Here is a 21438-nt window from a genome sequence, read left to right as displayed (position 1 = left end):
AGCAATTGCGTATCACTTCAAACTTGTAATGCCAACATACTTTTGGATGGGGAGAAACCAGAAGAGTTGTATCATAATTTTTTAATAGTTTCTCTCCCAGAGCTCAAAACAATGAATAAACTTTTAGCTTTCCTTCTGCCCGCAGCGTCCTCACTGTACCAAACACAATGCAAGTTTAACAGCAACAAACATGCCAGATATACCAACACGCACCAGTTCACATCTGAACACTTCCATGCTTACTGTTCTCATGCCTGTTAAACTATCTCCCTCCCAGATACGCGGTCTTCCTTCTAGTGCAGAGGCTGATCATGAAGGCACTACAGTACCAACACACTTGTGAGATATGGGTCAGGAAAGAAGAAAAGAGATGCCAGAAAAAGTATGTGCAAAGGGCCAAGACAAAATAACTGGCTGTCTGCAGGAGAAGGACAGCTTGCCACCACTGCAGCTCAAGGGTTTGTCATAACCAAACCATGTGTGCTTTTGCTTGTCTTTCTCTAGAATAAGGTGGCCCATGTTTGCATATAAAATCTTACAGCTAAATAACACATCAGAATAGTCCTCTGCTTAACAAATAGAACAATTTAAATAATTTCACATTTTAGCTCTTTGGCTTTGCTCATGAATTTATAAACTCAACCTATGTTTATTTTTATCTAGCATATAGCAGCATCAAAGACCACAGTCAGAATGGCAGACATTAAAGAATAATCACAAAAATTCAGATTTTCATTTCCAGTTAATTCAGAAAGACTTAACATAAATAAATGCTATGGTTTTAATTTGTATTTTATGTCATTTAATATTTGAGGGTGGTGGGGTACATGTAGTATAAGCCAGAATCACATAGTTTTATGTATCACCTTCTCAGAGTGCATCACCCATGGTGCTATTAGGAGTGTTAGGAAGTAAAACTCATTTCACTTCTGCTCCCTCTACTGACAGGCTGCAATAGTAGCCGACTTCCCTCTCTGAAAGAGTTATGGGCTCCAGTGTGATTATGGAGATGAGTGCATGCAATTTGGAATTTCACATTTGGCTTAGGAAATTCTTTATGCCACATTAATAAATACTGACGAGTACATGTTATACCCCTGATTATGACAACGTATTAAATCACACGTGGCATAAAATACTTGAATATACAATTGAGTCTGAAATGATTTCTATTACAACTAAGCCACACTTGGTGCAATAAGAATAAAATACTGAGTATGGCTGGTAACAATAAGGTCTTTCATATGTGATTTTGCTTGCATGTGCAGGTACCTGCAACACAGTAGCCCTGAAGGATCTAGACATTCAACCACAAATGCTAAAAGCATAAAAACAATCAGATGGCACCTCCGCCCTCACATCAGCCACTGACCAAATTTCCTTTCTTGGACTTTGCTGAGGCTCTCATTTCCTCCCCACATTTAAATCTTCTGTGTCTGTTACAATCTGTGACTTGCACTGTGCTATAAAACTGCTGGCATCTTACCTTTCTTTTTTCAATCCTTGCCTCCCTTTTGCCTGACACAGAAACAACAGACACGTCCAGTGACTTTTCAGTGGGAAAGGTGATTATATTAATGTCAGAAGCTGAAAAATCAGTAATGTAGCTAGTCTGTAAAATAAAGAAGAGGAAAAGATCATACTTACAGCAGCTGCAGAGACACAAGATCATCAAAAAGGCCCTGGGGAATCTCTGTGATCTTGTTTCCATAGAGCACTCTGAAAGATACGGGAAGGCAAAATAAATCTTAAATAACAGACCAGTTTAGTGTCCTCCCACATCTCTGCATTATCATCTTTATTGATCTTGTGTACCATGCCCAGGATCTGTGGGCATTTCATTTAACTACTGATCTCATTTTCTTTTCAGAGAGCACATGGTATCAAATGAGTCGTTATGATTCAGGCTTCGTCTGGTGTTGGAAAGCATTTCTAATGTAGAAACTGGACATTATCCAAAAAGTGTATCTAAAATATTTTTCATTCTGTCAAGGTTTTTTCATCCTTTTTAGTAGTATTTTAACCACTGAAAAGCACATTGCAGGAATCAAAAACCTAGAATTCTGCTCAGTGAGAGTGAATCTAAAAGCCAAGAAGCAGAAGCTAGTTGCAGATAAAATTTCACATAACTGACCCTCTTCAGATAGAATAATTGGCAAGAAGCGTGACACAGGCATCACCGGATAAAATGCTACGGCTTCACCAGCTGCCATTACAATTTCAACTTGCTAATATATACAAAACTAATAAATAAAGGAAAAGCCTGAACTGGGAATAGTCATATATTTTGGAAACGCTGAAGTAGTTTAGGTGTAGTTTAAGTATAAAAAAACCTGCCAACACTGAAGATTAAATAACACAAATAAAAAGCACTGTATAAGCCTTCATTTTTTCAACCATAAATATATACAGTCTCATATTTATGATTCATTTCAATATTAAAAATATTTCCTTTTTTATTGAAAATCTGAAGACATGTTATCATCAGATATTGAACTAAAAAAGAAACAGACAAAACCACCATTACAATACAATGCGCTACATAGGGCTCAGAACAAAATCATCAAACAGGACTTCAAACTTCCTTAAAGCACTTTCTTAAGCAATTTCTGTCAGTTGGTAACATTTGCCCAGACCAGAACCTGAGTTATGAGTTCCTATGAGCCGCAGAAAGAGGGAAGAGGTCCAGGCTCCCTCTGAATGCTACCCCTCACTTGACCATTTTAGTAGACATCAAATTGAGGAAAACAAGATGTATGTTATTTGTAGGCTCTCCATCGGACACAGTAAATGGTTATAAACTGGCTCATGCCAAAGCTGTGCTGTGCGTGTCACTGGAACGGTTCATTCCCAAACTTTTTAATGTACAACAACATGCAAGCAATGAATCAAACAGCCATGTGAGGCTCGGACGCTGGCTCAAGTCCTGGATTACTCTGTCTTTCAACATTTAAAATATTATGGTGTGTTGAACACACTGAAAAACAAACACTTAGCACGACAGGCCATTTACAATAGTCTCCTGCCTTCCCAGAGTATGGCCACTTCAATTTACTCTTCATCAGTCACTGGAAGAATATCAACTCTGTGGGAGAGTTCCTACATCAGCTCATTTCTGAGCCTAAATAAAATGAATATAAATAAAATAATACAACTTAGATATGAAATTCTAAACTTGAAACTTCATTTTTCATTACTCCTGTAGTTTAGAAGGAACTGAACTTCCACTCAAGGAATTAATGATCATAGGATTGTATTTTCTCTAAACAAATCATGGAATCATTGAGGTTGGGGAGGACCTCTAATATCATCTAGTCCTATAATTTCTATTCATCTACTGCAGGATCAAGAAGCTGGCTTTTAATGTGCTGTTACAGTGATTTTTTTTGAGCAATGAATGCCCACTATTTTTTTATTTATTTTTTCACTAATTTCATTTGCAAATAAGTTTTTTAAATTCAAAACATGAATTTAGTGCCTACAGAATCTAGTGAACAGCGTTTTTTTAGCAAGTGCCTCTTCTATATACGAAGTTTAGACATTAAGCTTTCTGAGGCGAGATTATCATCTTATCTTTGTGAAGCAGCAGGATAACCAATGATGATCAGCAACGCATAATACTATAGAATATAGGAAGGGTTCAGAAGCCAAGCCTTACACATATACGTGGACAAAAGGAAAAAAAAATATATCCATTCCAGACTAAGGGTTATTTTGGCTGTAGAAGCAGTAAAAACTCACATAAAATACAGCCCTAGAGTATTTGCAGCTAGTCTAGTTGTTAGTTGTGGTACTACTAAATACAAATACCAAACAACAACTCTGGTTAGAGTAATTTTTCATTTACTTATTTAAGAGTTGGTGGTGATAATGCTGTGTTCCACTGAATTTGAAACCTTTTTATGTCTTTATTATTTTGAACAAAATAAAAGTCATTAAAATCATCTCTAAAACAACACAAAGTTTCAACTTTAGAAGCCATGAAAGGAAAATAAGAATTTTCAAACCTAATTGGGCTTATGTGCTTGTGGCAGATTAGCATTCGAACGAATTAACAGCTAAACAAAAGTCAGTATGAGAGCTCAGGCACTTGTCTCAAATTCATATTCATGTTCAGCAATACACAGAGCCAAATTAGCTAATGCCATTGTCTGCCTGCCGTGCCAGAGCTGAAGTCAAATGGTCCTACAGAAAGAAGTGACGCAGAGGAGAGTGGAGATGCACAATCAGACCTTGCATTTCAGTTCTTGAGTTACTCATTTCCATTTGCTCTAACAGAAAGCACAGAAACTTTCTTCAGAGCTCTCGTTTTTTTCTATGACAGGAAAACATACCCATAAATATGAATAACTGTCAGATTCTTGATTCAAGATGCTTTTGTTCTGGATGTATCAGCTGCAGCACCCTGAACAGTACCCACCTACCGAAAAGAATGGCCCGTCTGTGGACATCCCATTAGAGCCTCCACTCCCCTCTCTGCCCTGTCTTCTGCTCACCTCACAGGAAAGCTCTGCAGTGTTTTTGGACAGCGGCATCGGGAAGGGTGGAGGTAGAAGAGGAGAGCAAAAAAAAAACCTCAAACTCCAAACAAAACAATAAGGGAAATAAGGAATAAGGCCATATAGTAGGAAACTCAGCCAGCCAGTAAACTTCATTTACATCTCCAATTATTTTACTAAATTTTAGAAGACTACAAATTTTAGACCTTTGCCTGTGGTATTATGAGTTCTAAAAATGCATTTTCACTTGCACCCCTCTTGTATTTTGGTTATATTTTGCAAGACGCATAGGTTTACCAGCTATTGTGCAAGTCTGGTATAGAAACATAACCCTTCTTCTATCCCCTAGCATCTGAAATTTAGACCTAAAACATGTTTCATTAAATAATGTTAATACGTACCAGAAAACAGCTTACTAACTGCTGCCAGCAGACAATTCTGTGACTCAAAATGACAGTTATTAGAATTACTAAGTTACTAAAATGTTTGTTCTGTGCTTTTGACTGTTTATTTGCTCTTCAGCTTTGGTAGGAGACCAAATGAGCCATAAGTCTGATAAATATCATTTACTGTCAGGTGGAGAAGACGTACTCTTTGGTATAATAAGCCTGCTATACTCTGATTCTCTATTCACTATGCTAATTTTGAAAGTATTAAATAGAGACTGAGCCAAAATAAATGGAGAGACCACCCTTTATTACGGTTCCTTTCTTCCATTTCTCACTACACATGACAGTCTCCATTAAAATGATTGAAAGCAGTGTGAAGAGAGAAAACAGTCACAGAGATGTGTCAACACGCCAGGCTTGCCAATGCATAAGGATTATTCTTGCGTTTTCCACGCACAGGTACAGCTCATCCCAGAATGCCCAGAGTGAGGGATTGTTCATGGTATTTTTAATTCAAGCAAACGTTTCCCAGTTTTTTGCATGTGGCTCTTCTACCATCAGCAGGTTCCTGCTATGGCATAGGTGCAGCTGAGCCAGGAGGGGCTGGATTCTCAGCAGCATGAAGAGCCATCAGTTTGTCAGTTCACAGCTAAATGCTTCCAGCATGGCCATGAACCACAAGCTGCTATTCTTCAGAAGCACCTGGCGGATTGGCTCACAACCTGCAGCAGTATTGGGGCCGCCATCAACCTTCCTAACAATGGCAAGGACATTGCATGTAAAGCACAGCCCCTGGCTGCACTGCAGGCATTGGAGCAGATGCCTAGAAGAAGCACTCTATTTAGCTGAAAATCCAGGTTTATTCAGCTTTTCACAAAAAGTGCTCTAAAAATAGGACATGTTTTTTTCTCCGACTCAACTAGTTGCTTTCAATTAAAAGAACTGGAAAAAGGAATAACGTGTAAACCTTTATTTTACCCCTCATTAAATTAAAATGTGCAGTTCTGTGTGTAAAGTTAATTATGATGCTTGAGTTCCCATGTGCAATCTGTAGTGCCCAGATATGCCCACTTTTCCCCCAGCACCACACAAATACTTTTTCTCCCTCAGCTGCCTGCTTGGAAAAGTTTGTGGGAGTTCATCATCTCTGAGAGCTCCTCCACAACAATTTCAGCTGCAGCTGGACAAAGAGTCCATTCCTTATACCAGAGAAGAAGAGAGGAGATTAAGATCTGGTAGGAAATGATGGCAGATGAGTGTTTCCTCAGAAACCAAGTGCAACACCTACTGCATTTTATAAAACCTCACCCATTCCCCTTTATAGAGTTATTACAAATCTGCAGTAAAAAATGACATAAAAATATAATTATTTATATTATTTACATAAATAATTAATAAATATAAATTATTATATCATTATAATTACTCAGCCTGATTCTGGTATTGCTCTTCTATATGCCAATATAAAGTGCATCTATTCCAAGATACTATTAATTTCCAAATAAACAATTACTGGTTACAACTAAACTTCAAATTTTGCAGATTAATCCAACTGATGCTCTATGCAGTTAAAGATAAAGATTAAGCAGTCACTGCATAGCTTCATCTAAAAGTCTGGGAAGCGTCAGACAAAGGATGATGCACTGGGAGCACTACCTCATGCCTAGCAACAAGTGTGTCATCTTAGTGAGAAAGTATGTAGGCACGACAGAGCCCTTCAGCAGCACGGTCTGGAAATGTGAAAGCCTCAGTGATTGTTCACAGTCTTGAGACATTCTGACCTCCTGGACAATTTCAAAATTAAGGAATTTACAGACTCTACAAACATGTTGCCTTTCACATGCACTGAAGTTTACCATACCTTCTTCGAAGTGCCTGAAACAGAAATTGCTGTGTTGTCCTTATTTTACAGCTCTTTGGCATATCTTACTTGCAAGTGCAGTTGCAACGTAGCTACTTGGTAAGTCAGATCCCAGAATCCTGAGATTTTTCCCTGGGATTTGACTTGGAGCTGTTTTGGGGTATGAAAGCCTAAGACAGAATCCCTCATTCTAGGCCATCTGGTTTCCAGCTAACTGTTCCTTTACTTTGGCTTGGCTCAGACATTCTTACTGAAGTGTCAGATTTTCACTTTACGCAATGTCTTTTTCAGTCCTCAAAATGCTTTTAACTTCCCTTCAGACTGTGAAAACAATTCTTGCTAGGAAGAATTATATTTCCCAAGCTGCGTACAATGGCACAGGCTCAGTAAGAATTCAAGTTTTCAAAAGAGAAGGAATTGATAGAGGTAAAACCAGCAATAAATTCCTAATATCTGATAGAAACTTAGACGTGATCTTTTTTTTCCTGCACTATTTCATACATCTTCGTAGCAAGTTAGGCTAAATAAATCACAGTAAAGCTATCCAAAGCAATTTGTTACCTTAAAGTAAGTTTGGCAGTTATTGCAATGGACAGTGCTTTATTGCAGATTTCAAATCACTGGGAATGACACAGCATACATCAGCTGGGAGGTGATGGTCAGAACAGGGCTGCTGTGCCACAGCCTAAGCAGTCCCTCATCTTTGTGCCCAGGCTGATCTAAGCTTTTCAACTGTCTACAGGTTTAATTCAGTTCATGAATGAAAGCAGAGGAACTCACTCTCTGCAGAAATCTGAAGTGTATTCATTCACAGCTTAAAAAACCTGCCCTGATAGTTTTGATATGGCCTTCCAGATGTATTCTTGTGGGAAGTTTACTGGCCTGAGAATAACATTTATCTCTTATGCTATTAACAATAAACAAATGCTGAAACAATTCTCTTGCCAGTATTACAAGCTGTTTTTGAGTTGATTAGATGAAAAATTAATTTACTTCAGAAAGTGCGTGCAGCAGTCTTGAAACATGAAACTACTCATAGCCCGGCTCCATGTTCTGCACTGAGTTATTAACCACTTCAACTCCAACAGAACGGAATTCAGCCTATGTAACTTGTAAATACAAGGCATTACAAATATAGTAGGGACCCAAGCTGCAGTGCCTAAATATTGAAAGAGAACTTAGAAACTGTAATAGGATTAAATGTGCAGAATGACCTCACAGGCGACCAGTTACTGACAGAGCCCAGCCTGCACGTGACACAGCAGGGAGAAGGAAAAGCAACACAACTCTGGGAAGAACTGAAAATGTTCTTAGAGAAGAAAATAAAAAATCTACATCCCCAAATGTTTCTGATGAGAAAAATGGAACAGAAAATCCTTATACCACAGTGCTGTTGTACAAATAAGGGAACAAAACCCTACAGAAAAATGGATGTGAAGAAAATTTTTTGTCTTTTGTGTGTGGAATGGAGAGGGCCTGAATCCTTATGAGAGTAAGCTTGCCTTTCTTTAGCTAAGTGCAGAGAAAATCCAGGGTAGAAATGGCTTTTTTTCGGAATGTTAACTTTTTGTGACCTGTTTGACTCCCACTGATGGATTTCCTGATAGAGAAAATACATGGATTTAAAAGAAAAACTTACGATCTGCTAGAATGTGGGTCACCAAGCAGTTCTAAAAGATTTAAGTTATATGTATTTTTAGAGGAAATCACTTCTAATAATGTAAGAAACATTCCTGTGTTTTAAACCTATAATGCATGTTTTTTTCCTCCATCTCTACCTAGGTAGGCAGAGTAGTCTTAGAAACAATTCTGCCCGGAAACACTAACCTAAGTTAACTTCAGAAGAAAGTAGAGCAGCAACTCGCTATACATAGGCCTCCACTAGCCAGCCAGGCTAACAATGTTGGCTGTCTTCCAGATAAGCACTTTCACTCTCTTGGACCCGTAGGGAGTACTGCAATTGCATGCAATCTGGGAGTAAAGGGAGGAGCTAAAAATGGGAATAATGCAGAGAGAAAAAAAGCATGGATTTTAGGAAATACAGCACTACTTCATTCTCAATGGAAACAAAGTTGGTTACTTTCGTCTGCGCTTTCATACTTCCCACTCCTTCACTACTGCTTTAACTCAGCAAACTGAAAGATCCAGCAGCTTTGTGCATGGATTAAACCTCAACAGTATCTCATTAAAATGTATGCCACCAATAACAGCTGGTTTATATACACAAAATAGTTTCTCTCAGCTGAGCGGAAGCATTGTATGCAGAGCAGTGTTCCTTTAGGGCATGCAGCTGACTAAGGTTAGTGGGGCCTCAGGCACAAAACCAGTCGCTTAAAAGAAAAAATGCTAGTTAGCAAACTGTCTTACTTCATTTCTACATCCCTGTTCTTTCCCCTTTGGCATTTTCATTGGGAGGGCTGGCACTTCAAAGGAGTCATCTGCTCATGCACCTGTCTTCTTGTGGTTGACAGAACTGAACCGGTGACTGTAGTAGAGATCAGATGAAAATAAAACTACATCCTTTAGTTTGAAGAAGGGCTAAGACAGAGAAGCCAGATACTGCACATCAGCAGAGCAGCAGATTACTTCGCTCCAGAAAGATATCTATAGTTCAGAAAATGAGAGAAGTGACCAGGAGAGAAGAACCTGGCAGAGATCTGTGTGAAAGAGAAGGGAACTGAACTACCTCTTGCCTGTCAGCCACAGGGAAGACCTACCAGCAATGAACAGCAAGAATAAAGCCTTTCAAAAGAAAGCAATACCACTGGCAAGCATGAAGTCGGCATGTAATCCCTCTAGCATTACCTTGAGCACTATTCCATCTACTTGGATATAAACATACCTAAGCCAGTTTGGCCTGATTTACTGAAAACACAGTTTTGGGTGACTGGTCAGAGAACACAGAATCACTTCACTTGCTTCTTTGTGCAAGTTGGACCGCTAGAACTTCCTGCCCTGCTTATATTCTCACTTCGTCTCTCTCCAATCCAATGTGTTCTGTCCCACTTTTCTCACTCCTCCCACTCCTGGGGGGTATCTGAATTATTTGTAGCTGAATCTGAAATATTTCTGAGTTGGGAAGTTAGCCCCAGTGGAAGGGTCTTGCCTGCCCAGTTTACTCGGAGCCAGCTTTGCCAAGACCAGAAAGCTGTAGCCTTGCAGCATCAGCAGTATCACGTGATGCCAAAACTGTAGTGTTCAGTAAATATCATTCTTTTAGTGAATCATTTCCAGACAGCACTGAGGGATTTGGCCATTTCCACAGTAGGTTGAATAACAGTGCTCTAACTATTCAACAAAGGCTAGCAACACTTAATATATATTTCTGGCATTTTCCCAGCTGGATTCAGGGCACAATGAAACACCCATCCTTCTGCATTCTGCCTCAGAATTTCCTTGCAACACAAATTTAGTACTGAATAGCCTTCTAATATTAGATCTAGAAAACAAGTTTTATTACCCAGCATTCAGAGAATACAACTATAGCAGCTTTGGGGAATAAACTACAGCCTTAAAAACCAAGCTATATGACATGAATATTAATGAGTTAAATGTTTCTAAACTGTCTTTAATGCAAGTAAATATTGGCAAAGTTGAGCTTATTCTCTTGTCTCAACTCAGGTCTCTTTCCACTACTCTGTTCTAGTTCATTCTCCATGTGCAGCATCTGAACTTGTATTACTCTCTTTTACCAACAAAAAGTTTCATTGCTTTAGCTGTGAGGTGAGGAGTAGGTAGGTTGAAATATCACTGCATTTGAAATCAGCTTGGTCTTACAAGCAGTTTCTGTGTTCTATAAAGTGAAATGAGCGCTTGTCAAGAATTGTACCTTCATCTTAGTTTCTGATTAAAGCAGTCCTTTAGTCCCTTTCCACCTTAATAATGTAGTAACCACAGCTAAGAAATGTGAAGTTTTTGTTATGAGCTCAGGTTTGTCCCTAGCTAGTTTGAAAAAACTACAACAAAAATAAAACACAGAAAAAAAACCCACAAAAGCTCAGATCTCAGTTTTGTACAACACAGAACTTTGGTATGGATGCATCGGCCCCTGATCTACCCTGACTGATACCATCAAAAACATTTAAGCTGTGATGGCTTTTGTGTGCCATGATGAGTTGAGGGTATGGATTAGCCTGCAGGTACGCACGTACAGCAGATGAAGTAATGCATGGGCTTTGAAGAAGTGAACAAGTATGTAACCTTGGAGGTGTCCAACTATCATATATAAATAAATACACTTCTTAGAGGTGTGTAAACCATTCCTTTTTCTAGCCTTCATGACCTCCTAGCCTTTGTGATCAATTTTTCATTTACAAAAGATGCTTCATGCAAGCTGGCACTTGCGCACAGAAACACAAGTTCTCCCAGACAGCACGTTATCATTTCTCTTACATACATACTCTCCACAAATACTACTTCAGTTCTATTTTCTACTTACAATGAAATGAGAGATTTCAAGCCTTTGAATGCATCCGGTGCAATTTCAGATATCTGATTCTTGCTGATGTCTCTGTAAAAAGAAGGGAGGATTAAAAGAATATTTGTAAAATGGAATTGGATGAAAATATTTTAGCTTGAATACTTGCATAACTGTAATGTTTTGGAAGAAGATATTTGATACAGAAATGCAGCTAAAACATGATAGCACCTCAGGGCTTACGTACTACGCAGGGACACAGACAGGAAAATTCCAGCAATGAACAAAGACCATCAGTTGTAAGAGAGGCTGAAACTTCAACACACTGCAGCTCTCCAGTAGGCAAGGCCTATCATGCTATGGGCTTTGAAATGAAGAATTTTATGAAAAGCTTTTAACAGTAACAACCGTGAAGTGGCCCACTGAATAAAAGCTGTTTATAAAGCATCTTAAGAACTTCTAATAGTAGAGGTGGCAACGTGACTGTGCAAGGTGTCCCTCAAGCACAAGGGGCAGCCTGTGCCAAAGCTCTAAGACAGTTTGTATGTTTAAATATTGGCTTGGAAGGGTAACTCAATAATAGTAAGCAGATCATATTTTAAGTGAAATTGTAGATAAAGTGAGGAGATGTTCTGAGGTGACTGGAAAGTGCTGTCAGGATGCACATTAATGAAAAAGGTGGGATTAATGTTGTCTGTGTGGTGCAGGCACTGGCGGAATGGCTCCTGAAGCAGCAAGACAGCATTTGGCTACAGAAAGGAACTTTGTGGTAACCGGGGTGTAAAGATGAGCATACTTATAAATATCAGAAACACACAGTATAGTTAAAAGAAATTCCCATCTAAAGCCTAGGAAATTACACTAAGGGTTGGTCTCAGCGTACCCCTAACAGTATTGGTAATTCTTAGGGTGACAAAATTCTTGTGATGTAGGACTTTTCCTGCACCAAACTCAGTTTGCTACCTACGGGAAAAGGAATGGGAAACAGACTACCATCCCTTCTGATCCCAAAGTAGATGTTAGTGTCACAGTTTAGCTTTGCAGCAGTTTCTAATGGCCTGGAGAAAACAGTGCAAAATCATACCAGGACCTTCATCTGGTGCAGTAGATGGGAAGAGGATTGACACAGCAATGGCAGATCTGCACTGAGTTTTCAAATGGAAGAGAAAAGATTTGAGTATTTGAATGGAAACCACAGACCTCTGAAGCCTTACACCCTACTGCTGCATACCCTATCTGGGAATCCCAGTGAGATTTCTCCAATACTTTAGCTATGATAAGTGTGGAATTCAGTTATCCAGTGCTGTCATTTGCTAGGGAAAACGTGTTCCTCGATTGAAAAGAAAAAAAAAAAATCCTTCAATTTTTATCATAACCAACCATGTATATATCAGTCAATTATAGGCTGCAATACCCTTTCTTCATATGTGGTGCCAAATTTACAGATGCTCAGAAATGGGAGCCTTGCTATGGCTGTCACTGCAAACCATTCGCTCTGTCAATCAGTTCAACCAGGTGCTTAGCTAAGGGCATAACTTTCAGCCACTTCGTTGCATTCACTGATAGTTCATATCAGCTTTTATCAGCAGTATCAAATCATTTAACTGATGGCTGAAGCTGGAGTAAGGCAGCCTTTCAGCCTATACATCTCTAACTTCTGCCGGGGCAGATGCTAACAATCCTGGATAGATCCTAAATAAACACTACTTGAACAGAAAGTCAGGAATCAGAAAATAAATATGCTTTCTATTCTATAGATGCCATGGGGTATAAATTCTGTTGGATACAATTTTAATGAACTGTTTTCAAATCCAGCTGCATAAAGCAGGATTTTCTTTAGTTCTTTGGTTCAACGAATAATTGTTATGCAACCTACTAGTGTGTTCTGACACAGCATCCTGCCTACAAAGACAGCATTCAGTGAAGGTTTCTTGTTTCTGGGCTCAACTCACTGCAGCCAAGTTTGTGACAGTGAAAAGAGGTATATTTACTTCTCTATCTTTTTTGAAATCTCTAGTACTTGCTGCTTTTTGTCTCATAATTCACAAGCACAAGTCTGGTATGAATTTGTGCTGTTTGTTGGGGATCACAGTAGGATTTGCTACAATGGAATCAAATCATCAGCTTGCTGAACAAAGAATCTGAAAAGGGGACTCAAGTATTGGAAACAAGTATTTCAGTGCTATTTTATTGACTTGCTACATTTCAGCATCTCCATCCTTTCTCTCTCCCCATGTCCAGATACTAATGAGTATGTAATGAATGGTGCCTGAACGTGCATAAATGCCGTGCTGAGTGATGAAACTTACCACTTCATGCAGATGCACTACAATCAGCATTAGAAGATAATTAGACACATTATTTCCTTTCCATTAGAGCCAGGATCTACTGCTGTTGGAAGAGGAGGCTCCATCTCCTTCTGATTTGACTGAGACAAAGGGATTCAATTATGTCATTGTATTTTTGCTCTCTTCCTTTGGTCTGCTGCTGTCTGATAAGATCATCGTATTTTGTGCTTGATGTACCTCTAGACAAAGAGATAAGGGTTTCTCTAACCTATTAAGTCAATTTAGGTCTCATAGGGCTCATTTCCATAGTTTAGGGTATTGCTGAATCACTCAGTGGAACTGTGGCTCTTTGGCTGGAAATATAATAAACTTATCAGGATTCCACCCAGGCAGGGAATACATTAGTCACCACACACGCACTTCCCTGCAGCTCTAACAGTAGAGACTGTCTTCCTTCAAAGGGCTGCTTAACACACCTTGGAGGGTGGCAGTGGGTGGCAGTGCCCAGTTAGATACATAAACTGCTGATGACTTTGCAGTACGGAATAAAGAGTACCTGTGAGTCACAGTATATGTAACATATGACTGTATGGCAAATACATTGGCTTAAACACCTTTACTGTGAGAGGTTTACAAACAAAACGTTTATTTTTAGATGCAGCCAAATGCAAAACTATTACTGAACCAACATTCTCTTTGTTGACTAGCATTATTAGAGATTGCCTGGAAATCTCTAACATTTTAAGTGGACTATTCGCATCTGACAAGAGTACTCAGTAAAAATCCATGTCATGCGTGGTTTAGTTTTTAAAAGCTGCTTAAAGAATGTATCAACATCACAGAGCTGCTGAGAAGAATGTGAAATCTCAATGTGTTTTCTGCTAAGATGTAGTAAAATGAATTTGAAAACATGAAATGCCTTTAGAAGCACTAGAGCTAAAGATGAACATCCACATCTTTCAAAGTGTTGATACGTACTTTACTCAGCCTTATGCTACAAACTTGTCTATTAGAAGCCTCGGAAAAGCAAAGACAAAATGCAAGGACATGATTAAAGAATGATATTAGTACAACTGTTGATACATAAATATATTCAAAAAGGCATGTATGGGTGAAGAGATCACTGCTTTCCCTTGAAACAAATGGCACATACCTCATTCTCAGTGGATTGCTCAGGGACGTGGTTTAGTGAGGGGCTGTTAGTTAGGGTAGTATGGTTAGGTCATGGTTGGACTCAGTGATCTTTACAGTCTTTTCCAACCTGAGTGATTCTATGATTCTATACTTCAAGTCCCCCCATACTTTTCTAGAGTCCCTGAATGATTGAGCAGCGAGCAATGAGTTGTAACATTCTCCCCAAAATCAGGGGAACTATCATTCTGGATTATATAATTCAATGGCATATTTGAATCCTACAAGTGCCAAATCTGCCTTCTGAAGAAGATACATTTAGCTTAACATAATACACTGTTTGACAAAATGTGGGTAATTATGAGAATTCCAGGTCACACAAAGCACTTCAAGCTCTTCTGCCAAAAACCAAACGCTGCCACACCGGAAGCTCTTGAAGAGACATAAATAACTAAATTTAGCCAGATGGAAACAGAAAGTTGAACTATCTACATACATCTGCTGGTATCATCTCAACCTACTGATATTAAGTCACTTAAAGATTAAAGTGGTTCCTACCTAAAAAACAGTGACACTCATCTAATTACTTAAAAGGAAATAGCATCATCTTGCAGGAAATACTAAACAATCAAAATATTGAGAGCGCTGCAAATGAGCAGTCTGTATCCTTAGCATTCCACCATATGTGCCCACCAGAAGGAGTAGAACAAAATAATATGATTCATGATATTGTGCTAATATTAACCCTCGAGTTTTATCAAAATATTATTTGTAATATCTATAAAAATAATAAGAATGAAGTTCTTCATTTGTACCCAGGATAGGGCATCAATTAACAAAATCAATAATCCTCATGCTATTACACCACACATTGAAATGACAGCGTGATCAAGAAAGGATAGAGACTTCAGTGTTATCAGGAATGTCTTGGTATTACATTAATGGGAAAGAATGCATAATTCTTGTCTTTTAAGAGATAATTTCTTGACCAAGGTATATTTTTGTGTTAATAAGGCTGGGATTCTTGCACACAGAAAAAGATAATGCCAATTATCTCTTCAAATCATTGGACAAATTTATGTAAACTTCATGTAACAATAACAACTCCTGGTCTGAAGTCTCACTGTCCAGTAGCAAAAAAAAAAAAAAAAAAAAAAACAACTTTAATAAGGAGACAGGTTGATAACCAAGTTTCAAATCATCACGTTCATGATGGGACATTCTGCAGCCTAACTATCCCAAGGTCTTCCACAAAACAGCCACAAGTTAACTAAGCTCTGATACAGATCATTTGGAAGGATAACTCATTATCTGAGTTCAGATCCCAGTGATGATGCCAATAATACTCCAGAAAGCTGCTAACACAACTTGGTAATGGAATTCTGCTCTGAAATTCTAATATTAATCTTTTCACATAATAACTGCCACACTGAGTTGGCGGAGTTAGTCGAGTTACAGAACTTTTTTTTTTTTTTTGTCATGTCTCATATCACTTCTCAATCATGAAAAATGAAAGGATAGTAAAACACTGCCAAAATCTAAAATTAGTTATACCTCGGAAAGAACTCAACTAGTGACTTTAATAATGAAGAAGTTACAAGTTAGGTCACTGAAAAGGGATCTGTCATTTTTCAACGAAATTACTATCTCGCTATCTAATACAGTACTTCTTTAAAAATACATATGGCTATATTGAAAGTGAGACAGAAGAACAGACTCTGTAAGATTGATGATTTGACCAGTTAAATATTTAGATCCATATTTACAGCTCTTCAGCTTTAGGAACTTGATAACCCTGGACCGGCAAACAGTAATCTCACTCTCAGATCCAATGGTACAGCACATTTTAGATTCCAAAAGCATTAGCATTCTGATGATTCAGTAGCATTTTGTCAGGTGAGCTGACAGTTTCTTAATTCCAGAAAGCATTGTACACAGTGGAAAACAACAGCTGTAAAAGGTACCACTTTTAAGCAGTCTTAGCACCGAACACGAAGTCTGGGCAACTTTTGATCCAGTGGTACCCATTAAAACATCCTGATGGGATGGCGAGGCAGGAGTAACATGTTTCACCATTGTCTGAATCACAGTTCTGCTGTCACATTGTCTCTCACAGAGCAAGGCAAACCAGGGGGCCGACCAGCTTAACTGCATTGCTGCTACAAATCAAACTTTGTAAAATTTATTTTTAAATCCACAGAGACAACATGAGAGCTAATCAGGAAGGAATCGTCTGTGTATCCACCAGTGATTGGGAAACTGAGAAAGGGAGCTCCACTAGGTTTGTTTTCCTGTAAACAATCAAGCAATTGAATGCAACATAAATATTCCTAACTACTCTGCAGGAACATGTATTCCTGCTTTAACAGGGGTCAACACAATGGAGTGTTGTGAACAAAAACCAGAATGAGTAAGAGAAAAATATAGAATTTAAACCCTTTTCTGAGTAAGCAGATTTGTTTGAACAGGCTAACTAATTAGCTCACATCCTTTGAAAGGGAATTTAAGAATTATAAAGGATTTCATGCACTAGTAGTCATCCTAAATCTAATTCTGTTGTTGCTCACACTATGAAGAGATGATCTGTGCAATCCCCAGTGATTTCAACATAGAAATTGCCAATATGTTTCTAAAATAAATCTGCAGAACTTGAAGCTAGAAGATTCAAAATTGCTCTTGCATGTTGGCCTTACTATTAGGACTTACATTCTCTTAAGTTTCTTGTACTGGGTAAAAGCTCCAGGGGGAATGACTTTGATGAGGTTTTGTTCCAAACGGCTGAAAACAAAGAAAGAAATATACATGTTATATACACAGTTACAGGACAGGAATAACATTAAACATTAAAACTGTTGGGTTTTTGGTTCCCCCCCCCCCACCCCCCACAAATACACAACTATTTTATAGAGGTTTATATGTGAAAAAGATTTTCTTTGAAAAGTCCTAAGTGGGAAAAATGCTGAGGAAATAACATTCCTTAGAAAATAAATTCATTTCATTGATTACATTAAGTCTGTATTAAAAAAAAAAAAAAGTCAGAAGCTGTAGGGATTGCATCTTTAAAGCTCGTGGAATTACTTTAACAAATCTTAGGTATACTGTATTACCAGTTAGTCAAAATTAAGGTAGAAAATACAGATGCTTTCCCTCACTGCAAATAGCAGGTAACCAAACTGAAAGTGATGCTATTTTGTGACAGCTTAATGAGCAGATTAATAATACCAGCTGAGTGACTCAGGAGCAACAATCCGTGGGAACACGCCAAAGTTCCGCCCCGTATCCACCACCTGCATTAATAATACGGCTGCAGAACTGCGTGGAAACCACTGCAATATAAATTCAGATTTTCAACTTTTTTTCTTTTTTCTTGGGAGGAAATCTACTCAAAACAGAGGAAAAAGGACTGCGTGCTCCAATTTTCACTAACAAATATCAAAATTGTTTTAAAATATGGCCCAGACTAAGTGAAAATGCTGCTGTTTTCATTTCTGAGCTCTGTTTTGAAAGAAACATTCTTTATAAGGTAGCACAAATGCTTGTACCTGGAACAAAAGTGAGCAGCATTAAGATACTGCATACAGTAACCATTAAGATGATTCATTTCTGTGCCTTCTCAGAAGCAAGATCCCCAAATACCTGCAATTTCTGCCCTCTCTTCACATGAACTAAATATGCATCTCAATTATAAATGTACAACGAGACCCCCATACAGCAAATCCAAATGTCCACGGCAGTTAAAATCATGCAAATACAGCAGGAATAGAAAACATATTAGGATTTTACCTAGCTCTTATTATTCAAAAGTTGTGTATTTTTTTTTCCAAAAATATCATAAAAAGAAACGGTTACAAAAGCAGAAATCTGTGGTTGGAAATGCTTAAGAATTGAAATCCGAAGACAGTGGAGCAAAAGAAGGAACCACTGGAGTCATTTAGGGCTGCTGCAGCAGTGCAGAGGGGAGGAAAAAATTAAAGACCAGCAACAGAGGCAAAATGAGATACCGGGAGAACTGAATGATGGTTAAGGACTATGGAAGGGTGCAGAGAAAAGGAGTGCAGCCCATCAGCCCTCTACTGCATAGCATATCCTTCTGTTGAGCCGTGCTTTCAACAGGCAAAAAATTCCCTTGAAAACACAGTATTTTGCCAGCTCGGTTACGCTTTGAGAAGCTGTTTAAGCCACAAACATTGTGATATTTGTACAGCCAATTTGCACAGACCTTTTTATTTCTCTAGTAGTCTATTTTAAAGGCTGTGATCGGAGTTAATTCTCTTCCCTGTTTTGTGATTTGAATTAGCATCTGAGATTTCCCTTCCAGTTGCTCTAAATATAACGGGCGTCGCTCCTGGCGAGCCCGCAGTGCATGCAGACTGCTGTACGCTCAGCACACTGCTATTGTTGGGTGTTTGTCACCAGAATTAGCGGTACACTCTTCCCATAAAGGCTTCTTGTCAGCTTGCCAGTTCGGTAACTCCGCCCAAGTGTTTCTAAGCAGACACTTCTAGGAACAAAGCAGGGTCTGCTTGCCCAGCTCCTTGCTCTGCAGATGGGAACGGGCTGCACGCTGGCACAGAGCTGTCCTTACGGTGTAAGGACCCGAACACGCCACTGGGAGGGAAACACAGCCCTGCTTTGTTACTGCTTCCAATTCCAAGGACATTTCAGTCACTCAGAAGTGTAAATTCATACAAAATAACCCCACAAAAGGGCAAAAAAAGCCAAAATTGGAGTAGCGTCAGACTTTGAGTGATACGACCAATTTCTAAAGAAAGCAGAGAGGAATACAGAAAGGCTGCTCCACAGCACTACCTGCTTCACCCTTCCCTAGAACATTGGCAGCAGGTGGCCAATAAATGAACAAGGCTGCTGTCATCTGCTGCTACATCGCCACCTTATCACCTTACATTTTCCTGTTGTACGAAGCTCTTTGTCAAAGCAGGACTAAAGGCTACACATCGTGTTTCTGCTTGGCGCACTGTGACTGCAGTCTGCAGATGCTCACAGAGGAGCAACAAGTGGTACGGCAGGCTGAGCCTCTCTCACCAGCCCCGTTCTCAAGTGGATTCCAACCCGGGAACAAAATGCAGCTGAACTTGAAGCTAGCTGCTATACCCAAACATGGCCTGTCCGTGCATCCCATGAAGCACTGACACACACTATAACACAACCTGCACTGGTGCAAAGGAACGAGATCATTTATTTTGTGTATCACTGGAATACTCCGTAAATTAGTTTTACAATACATTTGAGAACTCTGTACATGAGATGAGGTCCTAAAAGAGTAAACTTTGATCATTTGAACTATTTCCTACAACTCAATAAAATTTTACTTGATTTTCCTCTGGTATTTCATAATAAGATCCATTCAAAAGGCTACACAAGTCGAATTCACAAGGCTGATAAAATAAATTGTCCATGTTCAAACCTCTCCGGGGCTTTTGTTCCTCCTTTCAGTTACCCATTTCACTGTGCCTGTCGCCTGCTGCCAGCTGCATCACTTGGATGAATTGAAGCATATCTCCCCCCTCCTGACATGCAGCAGTGCTGTCTGCCTCTTGAAGCTTTATTTTATTGCCTTCAACAACAACATCAAAGGACAAGAACAATTTCCTTTCCCCTCCCTAATATATTATCAGAGATTGGAGAGTATGAGGATCCAATGGATTCAGATACATTTTTTCTTGTAATAACATGATGCTAGACAGGATCAAGTCTTCCTTCTTCTCACTCTTTCTGAATAACTTTGCAGCAGTGAGAGCAAAAAGTAAACATATCAGAGAAAAAAGAAAACAACGGGAAACTATGCAGTTAGATATGACAAATGATCCCAGAGCAAAGAATAAGCACTCAAATTCCCATGCTAATCCATCTCAGAGTTCAGCGAGGTGCAAATCTTTTCATCACCTCCTCAGCCGGCGCCTGTACTGCTCACACCCAGGATGGCAAAACACAAAGGTTAAAAGCTCTCCCTAAGGCAGCCTTGCAGAGCCAGCTCAGCTCCCGGGGGTGATGAAGCCATTTGTCTTGAAGAGTGATTTCCCCTGCAGAGTGGGGGAGACAGTCGTATTAATTTGGGCCTTAACTATTTCTCTTTCAATGAAGAAAAGAAAGAATTTGTTACTTGGTCGCTAATGGAGCAGTTTGCTAGCAATTCTCCCATTTCAAACACCGTCTCAGCTGCTAATGTGTAATGTTTTGTCAAGCTTGCCTACCCATAACATAGACAAATCACTAGCTTGGAGAAAAAGAGAGGGGGAGTGAAGCATCAGTACCGATAATTCTCAGCTGTCAGAAGAATAGAGCCTACAAATGAGACAGCCATGCTCTATTAACAGTGCCATCGAGCTCTTGCCTGAGATGTGTCAGAAACATCCCCCTGCATCCGGCAGCCATGAGCTCCCTGCTGGGAGACAGCAAGCGAGTGAATGAGCCGGGCTGCTCCCTGCATCACGCCTGCTCCCTGCATCACGCCGCCAGCCGTGCTGCGGGGCTCACCGGGGCTCACTTCACCCAGGCAGCCGAGAACTGAAAGCGATCTCCAGGAGAGAGAGCATGGGATTGGATTAGTGTGCAGTAGTGACTGTTAGCACTCGTCTCTGGCAGGATGCACAGCCTCTGTAAAGGTTCTTGGGGAGGGCAAAATGCTTTCTTCCCCCTCTTGCCCTATAAGCGGGGATTTTCAGGAGCCAATCAAGGGCTATCTGGGGGAAATAACCCACATCTTCACCCAAAAAGTGAGATAAATCTGCGATTCTGTAATACTTTGTATTAGGGAGGATGAAACTTCTTAAGCAACAGAGAGTGTGCTTGTCCTCGCCAAGGGGAGAGAAGAACTGGCTCACAAAAGCTGCTT

General features: G+C 39.4%; 1 protein-coding gene across 6 annotated transcripts in view; it reads right to left on the bottom strand.

The window, feature by feature from the left end:
- Positions 1–21438, bottom strand: part of SLIT3 (slit guidance ligand 3) — a 526297-nt gene that overhangs the window by 135214 nt on the left and 369645 nt on the right. For all 6 annotated transcript variants that reach the window (XM_040646811.1, XM_040646810.1, XM_015293584.4 and 3 more), the window contains 3 exons: positions 17292–17363; positions 11188–11259; positions 1648–1719 (listed from right to left, as the gene is read on the bottom strand). In XM_040646811.1, the coding sequence (XP_040502745.1) occupies positions 1648–1719; positions 11188–11259; positions 17292–17363 (216 nt within the window). The remainder of the gene's footprint in view (positions 1–1647; positions 1720–11187; positions 11260–17291; positions 17364–21438) is intronic.

Source organism: Gallus gallus, chromosome 13 (assembly GCF_016699485.2).
Source record: "Gallus gallus isolate bGalGal1 chromosome 13, bGalGal1.mat.broiler.GRCg7b, whole genome shotgun sequence".
NCBI lineage: Eukaryota > Metazoa > Chordata > Aves > Galliformes > Phasianidae > Gallus > Gallus gallus.
Note: the sequence above shows the minus strand (reverse complement) of the source record. Positions and strands in the feature narration are given on the sequence as shown.